Genomic DNA, 20,417 nt, shown 5'->3' on the forward strand with positions numbered 1-20,417 from the left:
TGATGGAAGATGAGGAAGGGCTGCACCGCCATGAGGGCCTGTAATTCAGAAACCCTACGAGCTGAAGTGATGGCCAGAAGGAAACTTGTTTTCCAGGACAAATATTGCAAATCTGTTGAGGCAGCAGGTTCAAAAGGAGGCAATGTTAATTTTTCTAGTATGTAATTAAGGTCCCAGGCTGGTATTGGTTGCTTCCTTGGAGGTCTTATATTCTTAGCCCCTCTGAGGAACTGCCGTAAGAGTGGGTGAGAGAATAAAGAAGGATCCGTGTTGAATTCTGCAGAAATGGCTGAGGCATGTATTTTTATGGAAGAAAATGAAAGTCCACTGTTCAGCAGTTCAGCCAGGTACTGTAAAACCTGAGGCAAGTTCAATTTTCTAGGGTCCTGGCCTCTTTTCTCATTCCAACAGCAAAACCGCTTCCATTTGGCGGAGTAAGCTTTTCTAGTAGATGGTCTTCTGGCTTCCAAAATGACATCCTGCACCTCCTTGGAGAGTAGGGTCTGTTGTGGTATTAAGGGATTTTCCATGCAGCGAGGTTGAGTGTTTTCAGCTGGCTGTGAAGAGTTTTGTATCTGTTCTGAGTCAGCAGAAGAGGTATTAGAGGCAGGGACCAGGGAGGAATATGTGTTAGGCTCCTCAGGAGTGGGTACCAGTGTTGCCTTGGCCAATCTGGAGCAATCAGTATCATCCTTGGTTTGTCTGTTCTTGCTTTCAAAAGCACCTTGGGCAGAAGAGGCAGAGGTGGGAATGCATAAACTGTCCATGCTGTCCAACTGAATGAAAGGGCGTCCACTTTCCAGGCCTTTGGATGGAAGGTCCTTGAACAAAACTTTTTCAATTGATGGTTCCTGTGGGAGGCAAAAAGATCTATGTCTGGCCTCCCCCATGCTTGGATTATCTCTGTAAACACCTGAGGATGTCATTTCCATTCGTGTGGATCTGTCATTTTTCTGCTTAGAGTGTCTGCCAGTGTGTTTTCCAGTCCTGGCAAGTACTGTGCTTGAAGCTCGATTTGTCTTTCCAGAGCCAAGTTCCAAAGAGTCATGGCTAGTCTGCACAAGGGGTATGAATGTGTTCCTCCTTGTTTGTTTATGTACCACATTACTGTGGTGTTGTCTGTTCTTATCAGTAATTGTCCTGGATGCAAGAAGTCTTTGAAGGCTGTAACTGCATTTATTACTGCTAGCATTTCTTTTTGATTGATGTGAAGGTGCTTTTCCTTTTGGGACCATCTGCCCTGAATGCACCTGTCCTTCATGTGGGCCCCCCAGTTGTCGTCTGAGGCATCTGTGGTTATGACTTGTTTTGCTTGAGGCTTGCAGAATGGAAGGCCTGCGTTTACTTGACATGCTTGGGCCCACCATAGGAATTCCTTTTGCAAACATGGAATTATCGGTATAATTGCTTCCAAGCTGTGACTGTGTTGAGACCATAGATTTTTTAGGTACCACTGAAGTTTCGTCATATGCAACTTTGCACATGGGATTAGAAGAATGCAAGATGCCATGAATCCCAGAGCCTGCAGGATTTTCCTTGCAGTAAGCCTGGTACTTTTTGCTAGTGTTTTGAAGTACTGAGATAGTTGCCCTTGTTTTTCTGGAGTAAGATATGCCATCTGGGTGTTTGTGTCCAAGCTGGCACCCAGGAATGTTATTTTCTGAGATGGTGTTAGCCTTGATTTCTCCTTGTTGATGGTATATCCCAGAGAAAGCAGTAATCATGTCACATATGCCAGATGTTCCAGTAGTATGTGTTTGCTGTCCGCTTGGATCAGGCAGTCGTCCAGATAAGGGTAAATTTGTATCCCCTTGAAGTCTGCAGTAGGCAATTACTGATGCCAGGCACTTTGTGAATACTCTGGGCGCAGTAGATAAGCCAAAGGGCAATGCAGAGAATTGATAGTGGATTGAACCTGCAAGAAATCTGAGGTATCTTCTGCAGCTTTGTCTGATTGGGACATGCAGGTATGCCTCCTTGAGGTCCAATGTTACCAGCCAAAACTCCTTGCCCAGCATGGGAAGAAGTTGCTGTAATGTAAGCATCTTGAATTTTGGAACGAGTAGAAATGTGTTTAGGATGGATAAGTCCAGAATGGGTCTCCAGTCGGTTCCTTTTCTTGGTACCAGAAAAAGTCTTGAATAAAAACCTTGACCTTGTTGGTGCGTAGGTACCTTTTGTATAGCTCTCATGTTTAGGAGCTTTGAAATTTGCAGTTGTGCCTCTGCCCTTTGATTTTGTGGCAGGTTTGGCATGCCTCTCATTTTTGGAAGAGTGTGAAATTGAAATTTGTAGCCTCTGTTTATGATGTCCAGTATCCATTTGTCTGTTGTGACAATATGCAAATTGCTTGCAAATAATGCTAGTTTCCCTCCCAAAGGTGCTGCCAGCTGTGACTTGCTTGGCAAGGAAATGAGGGAGTCATTGGGTTTGCTTCCTGTATTGTTGTGCACTGTCTTCACCACCTCTTGGTGCTGGAGATTGCCATTGTCTGCCTCTATATGATTCTTGTGGTTGCCCTCTGCCCCTTGTGCGTCTGTATCTACCTCTTTGGGGCTTGTCAGTGGCTGGAAAGGACCAGTTTTTTGAAGGCCAATTCCTGCTAAAACGTGGTGGCTGGACCTGTAAGAAAGCTTTGACAGTTTGCATAGATTTGGCTTTTTCTTCCATTTTTCGTAGTATCTCCTCAGCATTAGTACCAAATAATACATCCTTTTGTAAAGGAGCATCAAGAAGTTTAGCTTTCACATGATCAGGCAAATTTTGTTCCCTAAGCCAGGCATGTCTGCGAATGACTGATCCTGTAGCAGCCGCTCTACTGGAGGCCTCTAGGGCATCATAACCACATTGTAAGGTGTGTTTACCCACTTGCTCCACACTATGCATCATATCCTGTAACTCTTTAAAATCTGGTTGTTCAGGTTGAGACATTTTGTTCCTTAATTGTAGAGAAATTGGTGAGAAATGGGTACTCTGTAATACCTATCAGGCTTTACTGGTGTAGGAGGCAGAGAATCAGGGTTAAGACAAGCCTCCGAATAGACATCATCCAGTACATCCAAAACAGGGGGTATAGCTAGAGGTCTGTGCTGAGGTAACCAAAGAAATTCCCTAAGTCTTTTCTTGGAATCTGAAAAGTCTTGGCCTTCCCAATGGAAGTGTTCCCTCAAGGTGTGCAAGGTTTCCCCAAAAGAAAAATCCTCAGGGGGGGATACAGAAGGAATGGACTGTTCTGCATCCGAATCCTCAAAAGGGGAGTAAGAGTGTTCTTCTGCATCAGAATGTTCTGATAAAATGGATCCCTGATCAGAAGAGGGAGATTCTTCCTCCACTCTGGGTCTCTTGTCAGGAGGGGGCTGAGAACCTCTGATAAGGGTTATTAGATCCTCAGCCATTTTAAGCATCTGTTTCTTAGGCATGGGTCCAGGAGATGGGCCTTGTGCAGCAGGCCTAGTGGAATGCCTGGCTGCTTTGGATTTAATAAAGGCCTTAATTGAAAAGGAAGATGAAGGCCTAAAAACACCATGGGTGGAGGTGGACCTGTCCACATTAGTAGGCTCGACATAAGCCGGGGCTTCGGTTGTAGTCTGGGAAAGGGCCGAGGACCCAGCGGTCTCGGGTACAGAGGACACCGCCAAAGGAGTGTCGTCGGTAGTCAGGGACTGCAAAGGCGTCTCGCTGAGAACCGGACCACGTGTAGCCTGTTTTGGCGTGGTGTCGGCGGAGACCGCGGGCCTCGCGTGTCAGTCCTTTTCCTTCCGTTTTTTGGATAAAACGGTAGTCGGTGTGTCCGACATTTTATAGTCAAAAGCTTTACCAAAATAGTGTTGGGCGAACTCCGCCCGACGCTTGATAGTGCGTTTATTGAAGGTAGCACAAAAGCGACAGCCCGAGACGTCGTGGTCTGGGCCCAAACAAGGTATGCAAAGGGAATGGAAATCCTTATGCGGTATTTGCTTCCCACAAGAAATACAATTATTAACTTTTTCTGACATCGGTCTGAGGCAAGAAAAGTTTCCCCAACGGGGTACTTAGCTTTAATGAAGACTTCGGTTCCAAATATTTTCGTAATTCAGGAGCTGGCCGACCGGCACTTGCGAACTGCTTCTGCTTCGGGCACCGCGCGGCAAAAAAGACTGAAGAACATGGCGTTGGCTGTGTCTTATATACTCTGGCCTTCCTGACGTCAGAAGAGTAAGCGACGACAACCGACGCCGGACCAAGACTTTGGAATTCGGCCGACCGAGAGACCGCCTGACGGCTGAAAACCCATCTGTGATTACTGCAGCTGTATGCACGATGAACATCTGGAACTTTAGATACCATCAGCTCATTTCCAAACTGTCAATGCTACATATTTCAACATGTGGTACTAACTCCTGGCCTCTTTACCATGACTATTTGGGGCACCTTTCAAACATCTTTTCAAAATAATTACATGGGTCACTTGTTCATGCACATTAACTACAATGGTGGTCCTGAACTACCTGATGTTTTTAAAATGTCTTCATGTGGTCATTTAAAACTGCACTCTGCAAGGTCATCTAACAATGCAGAAATACATTCTCAGTCATGCCTCAAGTTTGATTCCCCCTATAGATTCATCTGCAATTTAAAAATAAAAGCAATACACAAAATTATTACTCCCCAAAATAACACCCAGTTATACATTAAAAACATCATGTACTCTCCAGCCAAAGTGCTTTTCATTGTACTTGTCATAATGAACCAATGCTAATCAGATGTAGGAAAAGTTGACCCCATAACCAAGAATTCATAACTGCAATGACCACACTGCAGTAGCCACCATAAATTCAGTCCCAAAGCTGGAGGTACAGTGCAGTTTCCCGGAACACTGCTTCCTTTTACTGTTACACTCCGCAACCATCACTTAATTTTCAATGTACTTTGTATGAATGGTGTGGCTATCTCGAATAGAAAAAGGTGTCCATGCCAGAATCTGAAGACTTGCAATGCAGACTGGAGCCAGGCACACTAACCAGAACATAGCATCATGCAGCACCAGCAAAGAACTGTGGGGAAAAAGAAAGCAATGGTTTACTTGCACTGCTGTACACAATCGTTAAAATCGTTTAAGGTTATTATAAATAGACAAAAGCAATATATATATATATATATATATATATATATATATATATATATATATATATATATATATATAAACTTGCAGATATATAAAAAACATTAAACTCATTACTGTAAAACACTATTCTAAAAATCATGCAATAAAAGAAGTAATTACGGACCACAGCATTTGTAATAACAATTTGCATAAATATTACTGGGCATCTCACACTGTGGTAATGGTGCTGCGATAGCATTGCCGCCTCACTGCAAGACATTGTCGCGTTCGATTCTCAGCTAGAACGTCTTCTGTGTGGAGGCATGTGTGAATGGGCGTGCCTTCGCTGAAGGTTGTGCGTCGGGGCTGGTAACTCGGCGTGTAAAAATCCACTACCAAACATTAGCTGATCGGAGTTCCGCTGTGGCAACCCCTAACCGGGATAAGCCGAAAGACACAACAACAACAACATTACTGGGCATCTCAGTCTAATCTATAATTATCAAATTAAATTATGTGGTCACCATAACAATAGATCTGTGTTGTCCTATTTTCACACGGTTCAACTGATGGGACTCTGATCCAACTCAGATACAGTCTCAGTACCTTCAAACACGTGGATCCAGAGCTCTGACTCGTCCCCCACCCATAAACCCTCTCTATTTCTCTCTGAATATCTCACTTCAAGTTTGCTGCCCCAAAACGAACAGAGAAGGCAAAAATATATTCTACACAATTGGACTATCAGTTTGCTATACCTACTGGAATAATTTCTGATGAAAATGCAAGACTCCTAGGGTACCACCCATTCTTCAAGGTACTAAAGGTGACAATTTGGAAGGGAAATGGAGGCAGGGATGTTGAACTAGATGAAAATAGGACAACAAAGATATATCATTATGGTGAATACATAACTTTTGTATCTGATGTTGCCCACTTTCATCTGATTCAACTGATGCAGCAGTTTCCCTAGCTACTGTTCTCTGTGGGTGACCTCATGGAAGGATAATCCTGACCACAGAAGAGCCAAAAGATGAGCAAGATCTGGATTGTATATCCAGTTTATAATGTGACGCAAAGGTATGAATTGTACACCATGTTGCAGCAGTACAAATTTCACCAATTGGTAAGTTGCTTTGAAAACTTGTTCAGGTTGCCAGTGATCTAGTTAAATGGGCTGTAGGTTATTTGGGTAAATGTAGTCCCAGTTTATCATAAACAAACAAAATACAATTTCACAACCATACTGAAAGAGTGACCTCAGATACACCATAAATTAGCTTAGTTTTGGAAAAAGCAACTGATCTGATTTTCTAATACTTTTTTTTTCTATGAAGATAAAATCTGAGCTGTCTGTGACCATCAAGCAAATTGCAGGGTATATTTTCCTTTGCTAGACTACCTTGGAACTAAAACTGGCAGGTTAATAAACCGATGGATATACTGATGGATACTGGATTTGTATGTCACCTTAGGAATAAAGGAAGGATCTGGTTTCAGGAAAACTGTTTTTATGGAAGACTAGGTACAGTGGTTTACAAAAGAGGACCTGTAATTCTGAAATCCCATTTGCTGAGGTAATTGCTACCAAAAAGATGGCCTTCCAAGTCAAAAACTTAACATCCACTGAAACGGCTGGCTCAAAAAGAAATTTTGTAAGGGCTTGTAACATTACTGTGATATCCCAAGGAGGGACAGGGTCCCATATTGAATATCTAATAAGAAAAGTACCACTAAGAAAATCCTTAGAAACTCTCAATGAGGCTATAAAAGTCTGGTTATGGACAACATGAAAATTAGAAATTGTTGCCAGGTGACTTTTATAGTGGAGAAACTGGAGTCTTTACAAAACAATTCTGAAAGGAAGTCCAAAATGGATGGCAGAGGAGCAGAAAAGGGATCTAATCTCTTGTCTAAGACCTAAAAACAGAACCTTCTCAACTTATTTTTGTACAGTTTTCTGGTGCAAGCCTTTTAAGAAACTGTCAAAACGTGCTGCTACTTCTGTAAACCTGGCAACTCTGGCCATTGTCAAAATTAGAGAAACCAAGTGGGAAGACCGAGGCTGTCTAGGTTTGGGAGAGGATACCTACAAAGATGCGACAGGAGGTCTAGTCTGTGAGCCAGCAACCAGGAAGGATGTATCAGATGAGGCCCATGAAATTTATTTATTTATTTATTTAACATTTATCACAATAGTAAAACACATAAAAGCAAATAATCCAACAAAAATGTCACAGGATACCTTCTCCTTGAAAAGAACCAGACACCAGGCAGGGTAAGGTTATAATCGCTTTCATTCCCTTTATTCACACTCAATACAAACTGGACTTCATCAGATACAAAACCTTACACACTTCCTCCCTTTTTTATATACAATTTAATTGATTAATCACAATCAATTAACTTAAATGAATTAATTACTTAAGTGTGCTCTCAAGTTAAAACCACATTAATATGTTCTTTCTTTAAAAATATATAGCTGTGTATAATACATGAATAATTCTACTATAAAAACACATATATAATAAACATTTCATCTGTTAAGAAAATACATTTATAAATAACAATACATACATTAGATACAGCTATAGATCTTAATTGCATAAATATGTTGGTAAATATGAACAGCATTTTGTATACAGGTAAAGCACTCTTAAACAAACGAAAAGTACTTCATTCACCTAAATTCTGTTGAGTACCCATTTCCCTATAGGTCCTTTCTGACTCAGTTACACAGCAATCTTTTTCACTATTTCTAGCATGTCGAAGGGTCAGTTGCTAGCGTCCTCTCCTGTTCAGCTGGTGAATCTGGGAATCTTGAGGCAATGTTACAATTGCCTCATGTACACAGACAACCCTCTCCTCCTCCCAACAAATACAAATATATGCGAGAGATGCAACTATATAGCCAAACTGGAGGCTGAGCTCTCTCAATTCAGTACTGGCAAGACCAGTCAGGAGGAGAAGGTAACCACGCACACCACAAACCCAGTCTCACATAGAACTATCACAACTGCAAACAAAACACATAAACACACAAAAACATACTGAGGCTGATTAAAATCTACCAAAACAACAGAGGCCTCCAAAGCAGACACCCAAGCAACCACCACCTCAAGACATAGCAAATGCAACACATAGTTGACAAAGTCAGTGTGCTAAACAGTCACAGCCCTTAAGGCCAAACAACATGCCAGACACACTTGTAATAGGTGACTCCATAGTCAGGCACACTGACGTCCCGCTCACCAGACTGAACAAGGAGAGGGTCACAGTAAGCTGCCTGTCGGGAGCTAGAATCCGCCACATAACACAAGCACTCAGGTCACTCCACAGCAAGTACAAATATGACTCAGTCATTGTACATGCAGGTGTAAACGACCTGAGACATACCTCCCTGGACTATATGAAAAGAGACATAGAGGAGCTCTCTGATTATGTAGCCCAGGCCGGTATGATCCTGACCCTGAGCAGCATCTTACCCTCACCAAGAATGATGCCACAGTACAAAGACAAAATGATCAGTTTTAACAATTGGCTTAATTACTGGTGTCATTCTAAGGGGATCCAGTGTCTGTCTGCTTGGGATGACATGCTTGACAAGCCACGCTGCTTCGCAAGGGATGGTTTGCACCTGTCACCCCTGGGCTTCCGGATATTGGCCAAGGCTCTTGCCACCCCCATAGTGCCTTTTTTAGGCAAGGCTCAAATGACAAACCTACCTCCCTAAATAACACAAGTGGAAAAAAACTAAGGGTAATGCTGCTCAATGCCAGAAGTCTAAACCTCAAGATGCACGCCCTCGAAGCCCTTCTCAGTATGGATAACATCGATGTCTGTGCAGTGACTGAAACCTGGTTCAAGGCTCCTGAGAGCACCCCAGCACTATCAGGTTTTACCTCATATCATGCTTTCCGGCCCCAAAACTTGGACAGAACCACAAAAGGAGGGGGAGTATCCATTTTCATCAAAGATACCCACACCTCCAGGTTAGTGGCAACGCACGAAGCATCGGAGACTATCCAGGAGCAACTAACCATAGGCAAAACTGCCTTACAGTTTGTAGCATGCTACAGACCACCCTCTCAAACTCAGGAACCCCACACAGCCTTCCTGAAGACACTGGAGAGTATGAATGTCTCTCCAAATACCATCATTTTGGGAGACTTCAACTACCCAAACATAGACTGGGAACATTACTCAAGCCCCAACACTCTAGCCCAAAGGTTCTTAGAATTCATAAACTCAAATGCAATGGAACAACTAGTCACCATTCCCACAAGAGGAGACAATATACTAGACCTGATCATCACAAACATGGGGACAAAATGCTCCACACGAAGTACATCCCTCTTTGGTAAGATCAGACCATAAATTAATCTCACTGGAAATCCACATCCCGCCCACCCCTGCACAAAAGACCACAGTGAAGAACTTCTCAAAAGCAAACTTCACACTTCTTAAGACTGAAGTGGTATCTTTCAAGGCCCCTGGGCCAGTGGAAACCACAACCCACACTGCTGAATCCCTTGTAAATGCCTTCTATGGGCACCTTCAAGAATGCATGGATCATGCAATCCCAAATAAAACCAAGACCCATTCCCCCAAAGGCAGGCGACCGGTCTGGTGGACCCCAGCCATAAACAAACTTTACAACAGAAGGAGGAAGCTACTACATGACAGAGCAAAATCCCTAAAAGGAAAGGCATCTCTGATCAGTACTAGCAAAAACTACGATCACTCATAAAATCATCCAAGGCCAACTTTGAGAGAAAAATCGCAAATGACACAAAAGACAATCACAAGGCCTTCTTTAGCTGTGTTAGAAACCTGGGTGGAAACTCCCAGATATGCTCAGAGTTAGTCCAAAATGACACAAAATACACTGAACCCACTGACATTGCCAACATTCTGGCAGACAGGTTCAGTGCAAATTTCTCCTCCCCCCCCCAAAAGGAGAAATAACTATCCCAGCAGAGTGTAGCCTCCCTAACATCTCAGATGCCCAGGTGAGAGCCGCCCTCTCTAAAGCTAAAAACACAGCATCAATGGGACCAGATGGTGTCCCGGGCTGTGTGCTACATGAACTCCAAGAGGAACTAAACCCACACATAAGGCTGCTGTTTAATCTTAGCCTTACCAAAGGATACGTACCCAAAGAGTGGCGTACGGCAACAGTGGTCCCACTTCACAAAGGCGGTGCTTCTACGGACCCTGGAAATTACCGCCCCATAAGCCTGACGAGCCTGGTCTGCAAAGCTATGGAGAGGATCATTATGGAACTCATAAACAAAGACATTGGGACCTACAGACATTGGATCCTACCCAATTTGGCTTTGTCAAGGGCAGATCCTGCCTTCTGAACTTGGTCGACTTTTTTGAAACAGTCACTAAGGCCATTGATGAGGGTAAGGCAGTTCACACAGCCTACCTTGACCTTGCAAAAGCCTTTGACACAATACCCCACTCGGGCATCATAGACAAACTCACCAGCTTAAATGTAAACCCATATGTCACAAGATGGGTTGCAAACTGGCTCAAGGACAGAACCCACAGGGTCAGAGTTGCTGGAGCTATGTCAGACTCTAAGCCAGTCACAAGCGGTGTCCCACAGGGCTCAGTCCTGGGACCCCTCTTGTTCGGCATTTATTTTTCCGAGGTACAGGCAAACATAGGAGGATTGTGGCTGACAAAGTTCGCAGATGACTGGAAACTGGGCGCCATAATTGATACTCTAGCGGACACAAACATCCTTCAGAGAGGCCTCATAGAAACGGATAATTGGTGCCAGAGCCATGGCCTTAAGCTAAACGCCAAAATATGCATAGTCATACCCTTTGGGAAAAACAAGGTACCGACAAATTACCACATAGGCGGTAATCCATTAAGTACGGAAGAGGTAATCAGGGACCTAGGGACCCAGGTTGACAGTAACCTCTCATTTGACACTCACATTGCCAAAGTGGTTAGGAAGACCTTCTATATTGCCCACCTTATCATGAAGGGTTTCACATCTAGATCAAGAGAGGTCATTGTGCCCCTGTACTCTTCTCTTATCAGGCCAATGATTGAGTACAATGCCCCATTTGGGATGTATCTCACCCGACACCTGCAGCAGTTGGAAAGACCCCAAAAGTTCCTCACCAAGAGGATAAAGGGTCTTAAACATATGTCATATGCTGCCCGACTGAAAAACTCCAGCTCTATTCAGTCGCATACTGCCTACTCAGAGGTGATCTGTGCCTGACGTACAAGGCCATGTCCAATCCTGAATTAATGGACATGCTCCACCTCAGAAAATCCAAATCCATCAGAGCCACGAGAACAAGTGACTTAAACCTCAACACAGAAATAAATAGAACGTGCTGGAGGGACAGATTCATAACCCAGAGGCTCCCTACACTCTGGAACAGAATCCCAGTCCATGTTAGGCAGAGCCCCTCACTGACTCTATTCAAGAGAAATCTCGACGAGTGGATGGGAGATCGTAGGTTTACCCCGGGGGTCATCTCTTTGTCACTACTAGACAGAGGCATAGTAAACTAAACCCTAAAAGGGCGTAGTATTCTCATCCTAAGGGGTGGTGTAAGCCACATACACTCTGGCTAGGCTTATAAATGCCCTAGGGCAGATAGCCTAGTACGAACCTATGAACCTATGACTGGCACAAGGCCACGTAAACAACTCCTTTTGCATTGCAGTTGTGTGTTTTTGGGGCATATGGATTAACTGAAAAACTGAGTAATAAACCAAAAATAGTTTTCAGAAGAGGACCCAACATTAAGAACTTATTTGAAAGGAAGAAAGACAAAGACAGGATTCCATTAGGTAATACGAGGAAATGCAATGGCTGCAGGGAATATAGGTACAACTATTAATGCAGGAATATAGTGACAGAGGGTCACAATAGAATAATTCCAGTGACAGGGAATTATAATTATAATACTAAAGGAGTTGTCTACCTGGCCTTGTGCCAGTCATGCTGTGCATATTATATAGGAAAAACGGAAAACAAGTTAAAAAAGCGAATTTACCAACACATTTGTGCAATTAAGAGACAAGACAAAACAAATGCCTTATTTAGACACACCATAAACTGTAAGGATTTTAAAAAATTCCTCTTCTGTGTATTAGAAAAGGTAGGTAGACAGGAGAGGGGGGTAATTGGCCCTGTTTTTTTTAGAATACAGGCAAACACACTGGCAGGTTTTGTTGAATGCCACAGTTTTTCCTGGTATCAATGATAAGATTTTTCTAAGGAGCTTGCTTCATTTAAAGGCAGACAAGATTAGATAAAAATGGTTTAAGTGGTTGAACACAGAAGCAATTAAGTTAGTATCTAATATATGTATTATTTATAAATATATTTTCTTAACAGATGAAATGTTTATTATATATATGTGTTTTTATAGGAGAATTATTCATGTATTATACACAGCTATATATTTTTAAAAAAGAACATAATGTGTTTTTAACTTGAGAGCACACTTAACTAATTAATTCATTTAAGTTAATTGATTATGATTAATCAATTGAATTATATATAAAAAAAGGGGGGAAGTGTGTAAGGTTTTGTATCTGATGAAGTTCCGTTTGTATTGAGTGTGAATAAAGGGAACAAAAGCGCTTATAACCTTACCCTGCCTGGTGTCTGGTTATTTATTTAACATTTGTTAACTGGGGAGGTCTGACTTGGAACAAGCCAATTTTCAGCAGAAGCCCAAGGAGAAACGCTCCAGATGCATGTCTTTGTAACCATGTAAATGGGAACCAAATCTATCGAGGCCAATAAGGGGCAATGAGGATCACTTTTACCTTGTACCTCCTGGCTTTCTGAATTAATATTTTGATTAAGGGGAATGGGAGGAAGGCATAAGAAACCCCTGGGGCCAGCTGTAGAGTAGAGACTCCCTCAATGACTGTCCCTGTGACAGGATGAAGTCAAAGTAACTGCTGCACTTGTTTAGGTGGGAAGCAAACAGTCACAGCAAGGTTGGCCCCAGCAGCAGAAAATTTTGTTTGCCACTGATTGAGTGAGGAACCACTCACGAGGCTGAAGAATGTTCCTGCTTAGCCTATCTGCTGGCACACTGGATGTCCCTGGGATGTGCGTTGTTATTTGAAATTGGCATGAAGACATCTCCCATTGCCACACTCTCATTATTTCCTGACATAGGGAATAAGATCTTGTTCCCACTTGTTTGTTTCTGTACCAGACTATTGACATGATGTCTGGCTGAACTGTAATCACACCTTCTGGAAGAGAGTTTTGAAATTTCTGCTATGCTAAAAGGACTGCACTTATCTCTATAACACTGATGTGTAAGTTGGCTTCTGACAGTGTCCAGGTACCTTGAACAGTCTTCCCTTTGTAATGCCCCCCAACCCTAAAAGGGAAGTGCCAATGGTAATTAGCACTAATGGAGATGAAGGACAGAAGGAGCAACCTTCATAAAGGAGAGGGGAAGATATCCACCAGCTGACATGTGACTTGCATACTGAAGTAAGTTTGATTTGAGTACTCAAAGGGTGATGTAACTGCACCCACTAGTCTGATGACATCCACTGGAGAACCCTAATGTAGAAATGGGAGAATGCTATTAAGCTGATTGTAGAAGCCATGAGACCTAGAAGTTTTAGAATCAGCCTTGCTGGTGGTGAAGGGAGGGCTAGGACTTGGTTGGTTACCTTTTGAAGACTCAGGATTCTGAGATGTGGTTGAAAAATATTCTGATTCACGGTATCCAGGTAGCATGACATGAACTCTATAAACTGTTTGGGAGTCAGCTGACTCTTGGAGAGGAATGCAGTGATCACTAGATTGTGCAGTAACTGGAATAAAGTGCCCCCTCCTTTGAATAAGTAGATCCTTAGTGGGAGCAGTTAGGAGCCAATCTTCCAAGTACGGGAAGACCTAGAAACCTTGCAACCTGAGATAGGCTGTCACTACTGCCATACATTCGGTGAACACCTGGAGGCTGTGGTAAAGCCAATGGACAAAGCCCTGAACTGATTGTGACTGATTGTGAATCTCCTTGAATGCTTGTTTATCTTTACATGATGATAATAAGCATTCTGGAGATCTATTGACCATATCCACTCATCCTTCCTGAGAAGAGGTAGAATGGACTGAAAAATGACCATCTCGAATTTTGTCTGTTGCGCAAACTGGTTCAGTTGATTGAGGTCCAGTATGGGCCTTAGTTCCCCCTGTCTTTTTTGGATTTAAAAATAATCTGAAGTAGACACCGGATCCTTGTCATTCTTCTGGTGGGACCTGTTGGATTGCTCTTTTTTCAAGCAGTTTTTGGGATTCTGCTGCAGTGGATTCCAAATGATGCAGTGGCACTTGGGGAATCATTTTTCTTGTTTGGGAAGGGTAAAGAAAGGGATGGTGTATCCTCTGGTGATTATCCACAGCACCTAAGAATCAGATGGCCTGCCAGGTATGAGGGTACAGGTTTATGCACTCCCGCATGCCTCCATCGAGAGGCAGTCAAACAAATGTTCAAGAGTGCTGAAAGGATTTCTCTGAAAAGGGTTCATGATATCCCTAGTTTTGCAAACTGCCTCTGCTTCTAGGATGACTTCCATTAAAGTTACTCCCCACCTCTGCTTCAGGAGGGTTTGTCTGAAGAAGTGTTATGGTTAAAACCCTGAGAATTTTCTGAACCATATCTTTCTTCCCCTTCTGATTCCCAGAAAAAGTTCTTTGAAGAAAAGAAGCAGATTCCCATGGCAGATAGGGTCTTACCATCTTGTTTGCTTCTAGTTAATGCGTCCTTGATCTTGGGTCCAAAAAGAGTGGAACCATCAAAGGGGGCATTAATGAAGGACATCTTAAAGCCCTCCTCAAAATCACACAACTGTATCGAGGCTTGGTGATAAATACCTATGCCTATTAGTTGCTGCTCTAGATGTTCCATCAGCTGTATTTGAGAAGTGTCACATGTACATATAGGAGACAGATATAAAGGTAGACAGCTGGGACTCTCTTTCTTTTGGCTATCCAATGGCAAGTTACCTAAGAAGGAATCAGTAAGTTCTTTCATCAATTCTCTCTGAAACTGTGTGATATGAGCCAAATAGTTCAGCACGGAGTGAAAAATTCACTAAACATAAGTCAGTTTTCCAAATCTATCCAATGCCCTTCATTCTCTATTAGAGGGATGGACAGATTAACTCTCTTCCAAGAGTTCATTCTTAGTGGCCGCCACTACTACCATGGCATCTGCTAGGGGACCTTTACTCCAGTGTGACCTATCTTTAGGGGCTGCTAAGATTTTGTCTGCCTTTTTTGGAATAGACTCCACTGTGTCAGGATCCTTCCAGGCTCTCTGAGCCTACAAGTCAATAAGGACATCAGGAGAAGACACCACCCAAGCAGTAAAAGAGCCATAGCCAAATGCTTCCAAGCACATGGATTCTTCCAAGAAGTTGTGTCACTCAACCAGCCCCCTTTTTGTTGCATCAATTCCAGAATTTTGCCAAATGTGAAGTCTCCAAAGAGGGATCTCAGGAACCCTCTCCTTCATCCAAATCTGTGTCGTCCATGATAGATTTAGGTGATAAATCTAAGTGTCTCTACTTGCAAGTCTGTTTCTTACGGATCTGCTTCAAACAATAGATCCAAATCAGACTGGGAACTCAGGGCGAGCAATTCCTCATGACGTTTTCGTGCTGACTGCCCCTGTCAATGAGAAGGAACCGAGATTGACACAGAAAAAGAAAGAGGTTGAGAGGTTGGGTTGGCTCCAAATGTGAAGAAGGAACCACTTCTCTCAAAGTGAGAGCTCTTTTGCCAGCCTCTAATGTCGCGCTCAAAATCGGAATTGAGGAGGATCCCCAAGGGGCCAAAACACCCCTTTCAGCTCTGAACCATCTCAGGTCCGATGCTGACATCACAGCCAAGCTATTAACAGCTGAGACTCTGAGAGTTTCAAAGTCTGTCCCAGGCAGCCCAGACTTTGGGGCTGATAGAAAGAAAAAAAAAAAGGTGGTGGAGTAGCTGTACTACACTCTGACTATCTTGAAATCCTACCCTACAATAAACCTATTCCCAAATTCCATAACACTGAACTCCTCATCTCCCATCTTAAACTAAATAACCAAACTGGATCTCACATATAATTTCTAATGAAAAATAATCCTAGGTGACATTAATTTTGATTGGCAGATTACCTCCACAAAACATCCAACAACTATCCTAAACTTGTTTCGACTGACTTACCTCATTTTCTCCTCCACGCGTTATAACTATCCCAAAAGCAGTGGCTCAATTCTCAACTGGATATTGTTGTCTGATTCCACTGAGTATGTCTCCAGTAGCACCCTCCCCGATTCCCTCAATGATCACCTCTGTGTATGTGCAGACAGACTTGGTACTCATCATTTCAAACAACAGTTACCTAGAACTTCGTGTAACCTCACTAATTTTAACCCTAATACATTTAACAGAATTCTAAGCCCCATTAACTGGTTTATCCTGAAAAAATATTCCATTTGATGAAGCTGTACACAAATTTAACTCACTTCTGAAAATCTTCAACAGACTGGCTCTGACTAGAACAAAAAGAATAAAGAATAACCATACTCCCTGTTTATCCACTTAATGTATGAAAGAGCTAGGGCTTCTAAAGAATGGTTAAAATATAGATGTCCCCAAAGCGTACAGCACTGTAAAGAACTATGCAACCATACTAAAAGACAGATTATCACAGACAAGAAAATCTACTTCAGTAATCCCTAAATAAATCAGTCTTCCAACCCTAAAAAATTTGGCCTTATATTAATAATATATTCCACCTTGGAACATCCACCACTCCTAATCCTGCCCCAAATAACACTCCCTTCGAAATAGTTGTGGAATTTAACACACATTTTTATAGGAAGCATTATAGCTCTTACTAAAGATTTTCCCCCAACAATCCTAATATGCCCTCTCCTCAGACAGAAATCATCCCCTATTTGTCCCTAAAATCCATCCCAACCTCTTACATCAAATTGCTACTTCTTAAACTGAAACACAGTTCCCTTTCAATAGATAATCTCCCAGCAGAATACCTCAAGTTGGCTGTCAGTTAAGCCTATGCTTGTAGCTGTCTATCCTGTCGCTTCTAATTAACAGTTCTACCAAGTAAACATACATTCCATCTCTATGAAAAAAAAAATCTTCAGCATCCCCATTCATAAAGGAGGAACTTTATCTGATATAACCAATTTCAGACCTATCGCTATATTACCCCCTTTGTCAAAAAATCTGGAGAAGTGCATTCAGAAGGAACTTCTTCAACATATTCTTCAGGAGAAGCTCCTGACCCCCACACAGCATGGTTTTAGCCATGTCTATAACACTACCACAGCCTTATTAATTTTCACAGATATGTGTAATAAAGCCAGAGACACAGGCAAACTTGTTCGTCTGTACTCCTTGATCTCTCTAAAGCTTTTGATCTAGTCTCTCACCAAAAACTCCTCTACCAACTGTCTTCCCTTAGGCTATCACAACCACACTACTATGGTTTAAGAACTACTTAACAATAGAAACTAGCCTGTTAAAAGGCTCTCTACTTCTTCTCCCTTTCTTCCTGTCAACACTGATTTGCCACAGGGCTCCATTCTTGGCCCTCTACTTTTTAATATATTCACTAACATTTTACAGATATCCTCTCAGTAAGTTTCCCTCATGCAATACACTGATGATTCTATCCCAATATGCATTTCTGACAACCTAGTACATCTTCAGAGAATTATTCAAGAAGCCTTTAACTGCACTGAAAGTTGATTACAGGATAAGCACCAGCTACTAAATACCAAAAAACTAAATTATCTGTCTTTTTTCCAAAATCTCATTTCCATGAAAAAAAAAACTTTGAAATTTCTTCTACAAATAATACCATGACTGAAGTTACCCATATGCAAACCTACTTGGCATGACAATTGACGACAATCTTAAATATGATTTAAACATTCACAACAGCATCAAGCAAACCTATCAAAAAATAGGCAACCTACAAAGAGTAAAGAAATTCCTTACAGACTCTGCCATGGTAACTCTAGCTACTATTTACTTCTTGCCCTCTCCTCTGTATCATTATCATGACCAACCTACAAACTTCACTTAGTTCTAAACCTTAACAGCGCTATACATAGTTGCCAGATTTGTTTACAACAATCCTTACTGGACCCACTACTGTTTAGCACTAAGAAACACTTACCTGGCTCGAGCCTACTCACCGTCTATTTTAAATCATCAATAGCCCTTCTGCCTGCCCAACAATTAGAGCCCTACTCCAATTCTATCTTCTAAATCATCACTTTGGTCAAATAATAAACTGCTCACCATCTGCAAACCACAAAGGGGTGCTACGGTTAATCTCTATTCCACTGGTGTTAGAACTTGGAATACATTTCCTGCATCAGTCAGGTCTATCACATACCTTCATCTTTTCAAACCATTACTAAAAGACTTCCCTCTCTGCCTCCTGACTTTGTCCTTGTTCCTCATCTGGGACATAGCCCTCTAACACCCTTCATCACCTTTCTTATACCCCCTTTAAAGCACTAAATCACTTAACCTGCTTATTCTCTTCCAATACCTCACTTTATTGTACCTTAAACTACTGCATTTATTTCTAATTAGCAGAACCAAATTACAGTTCCATCACTTCTTCTCTGTTAATACTCAAACTTCCTTATCTCTTCTAATACCTCACTCTATTGTGTTTCTTAAATTGCTCCTACTTAGCTTATATGCCACTCTTCCATCTGTACAGTCTCAGAACAAGGCTTGCAAATTGAATGTTTGTAAATATCAGTACAAATGTTATTATACTGTTATGCTATGTATTCACTGAAACTGCACTATAAAATTTGTTATTGTAAATATTGATTGCATTAAATATATCTTAGAGCTCTTCTCCCGGGCTTCAGCTGAAAAAGGGCACCTGTGCCCTGGACTTTTATGGTAAACAAATGTCAATAAATAAATAGTTTTTTGACAGAATATAGTACATTTTGTATACTATAAGCATTTAAAGTAAAAAAAAGTGCAGTGATTATGAATAAAAGTGGGTGTTTCTGACATAGCTAACCCTTTTATCACATTAAGTTCATTCAGTTTAATAATACATAGCATATTATGTATAGTTTGTTACTAATTTTTTTGAAAATCACATATACATTCAAGTATACTGCCAAAATTATGTCTTTTTTTCTGTTATTTCTGGTTTAGTACCCTGGGTATCTTCCTTTCTATCTTCTATAAAAGGTATATGTATCAGTGGGACTTTATGGTCGCAAAATGTAAAATAAATAAATACATACATACATACATAAAAAAACTTTAAAGGGCAACATTTAATAATATTTTCAGACTGCATTTGAAGGATGCAGTTTGTATCTCTTCACAGGATCAAATGGGTGGGTGGGGGGAGAAGAACACCTATGTGCTATAAAACATGAAGCATGAGCCAAAACGTTCTTTCCCAGTTTTATTTATTTATTTATGTTTGTGTTTTCTTAGGGTGCATAACCTTGGTATTTAATATCAGTAAAAAGTGGAGGAGTTCTATGGAATGATTGGACTTCCACCATATGAAAAATGGACATTTTCACTTTTACTTGTGTCATTTTGTTATTGTAGTGCATTCCAGCTCTGTCATAATTAAGCCTTCTTTATCAGCATACAGCCCAATCCCTCGTCACATCCATGGGTATTTGCAGTACTCCTTTAGGTCACAGTAAGTACCACGCACAAACTATCACATCAAGTGAGCAGTTAGGATAAAACAAACAGCAGCTTGGATTTAAATAAATCCAAGATCAAAAGTGCATGTTAGTCTGCATGTCTCCTTCCTCATGATTCACACAGTACACGTGTCTGTTCGAGGAGAGTATAGGAAGTCAAATCTTCCTTTTATAACAATAGTTCAATTTTTCATCAATTAAGCACCATTCTGGATAAAAAAAAACACCATGTTACAAAGGAAAATCTGTACAGGCATATAATATTTTCACTGTGTTTTACTATGGAATAAGAATTCTGAAGTAAGTTTATGACATAGCCAACTCTGTGGCATAAAGGGATTAAACCCTGACTGCCTCCGAGACATCCTGGATTTGTTTTGCAGGAAAGGCAGGGGAGGAGCAAATAAGGTGATGGAGAGGGGTGACGATGCAATGCTTGCTCGCCTGTCTTGTGCAGAGGGTGAGGATGCACAATCTGAGGAACATTTTACATGCTATAACTCTTAGCTGAGACCAGACTGTGCACAGAAACTCTTATCTGTAAACTTATTAAAGTTATTCAGCTAAATTACGTGAATGGGAT

General features: G+C 41.6%; 1 protein-coding gene across 2 annotated transcripts in view; it reads right to left on the bottom strand.

Annotated features, from left to right (window-relative positions):
• Window positions 1–4,235: 4,235 nt before the first annotated feature.
• The window catches only part of LOC122816668 (transmembrane protein 180-like), a 588,132-nt gene continuing 571,950 nt past the window's right edge, over window positions 4,236–20,417 (bottom strand). The window contains exon 7 of one of the 2 annotated variants that reach the window (XM_044089623.1): window positions 4,236–5,033. In XM_044089623.1, coding sequence (XP_043945558.1) covers window positions 4,892–5,033 — 142 coding nt within the window. In that variant the 3' untranslated portion in view covers window positions 4,236–4,891. The remainder of the gene's footprint in view (window positions 5,034–20,417) is intronic. The other variant, XM_044089624.1, reaches the window with a different exon arrangement.

The sequence above is a fragment of the Protopterus annectens genome, chromosome 12.part0 (genome assembly GCF_019279795.1).
Source record: "Protopterus annectens isolate FY-2018-M chromosome 12.part0, PAN1.0, whole genome shotgun sequence".
NCBI classification, from domain to species: domain Eukaryota; kingdom Metazoa; phylum Chordata; order Ceratodontiformes; family Protopteridae; genus Protopterus; species Protopterus annectens.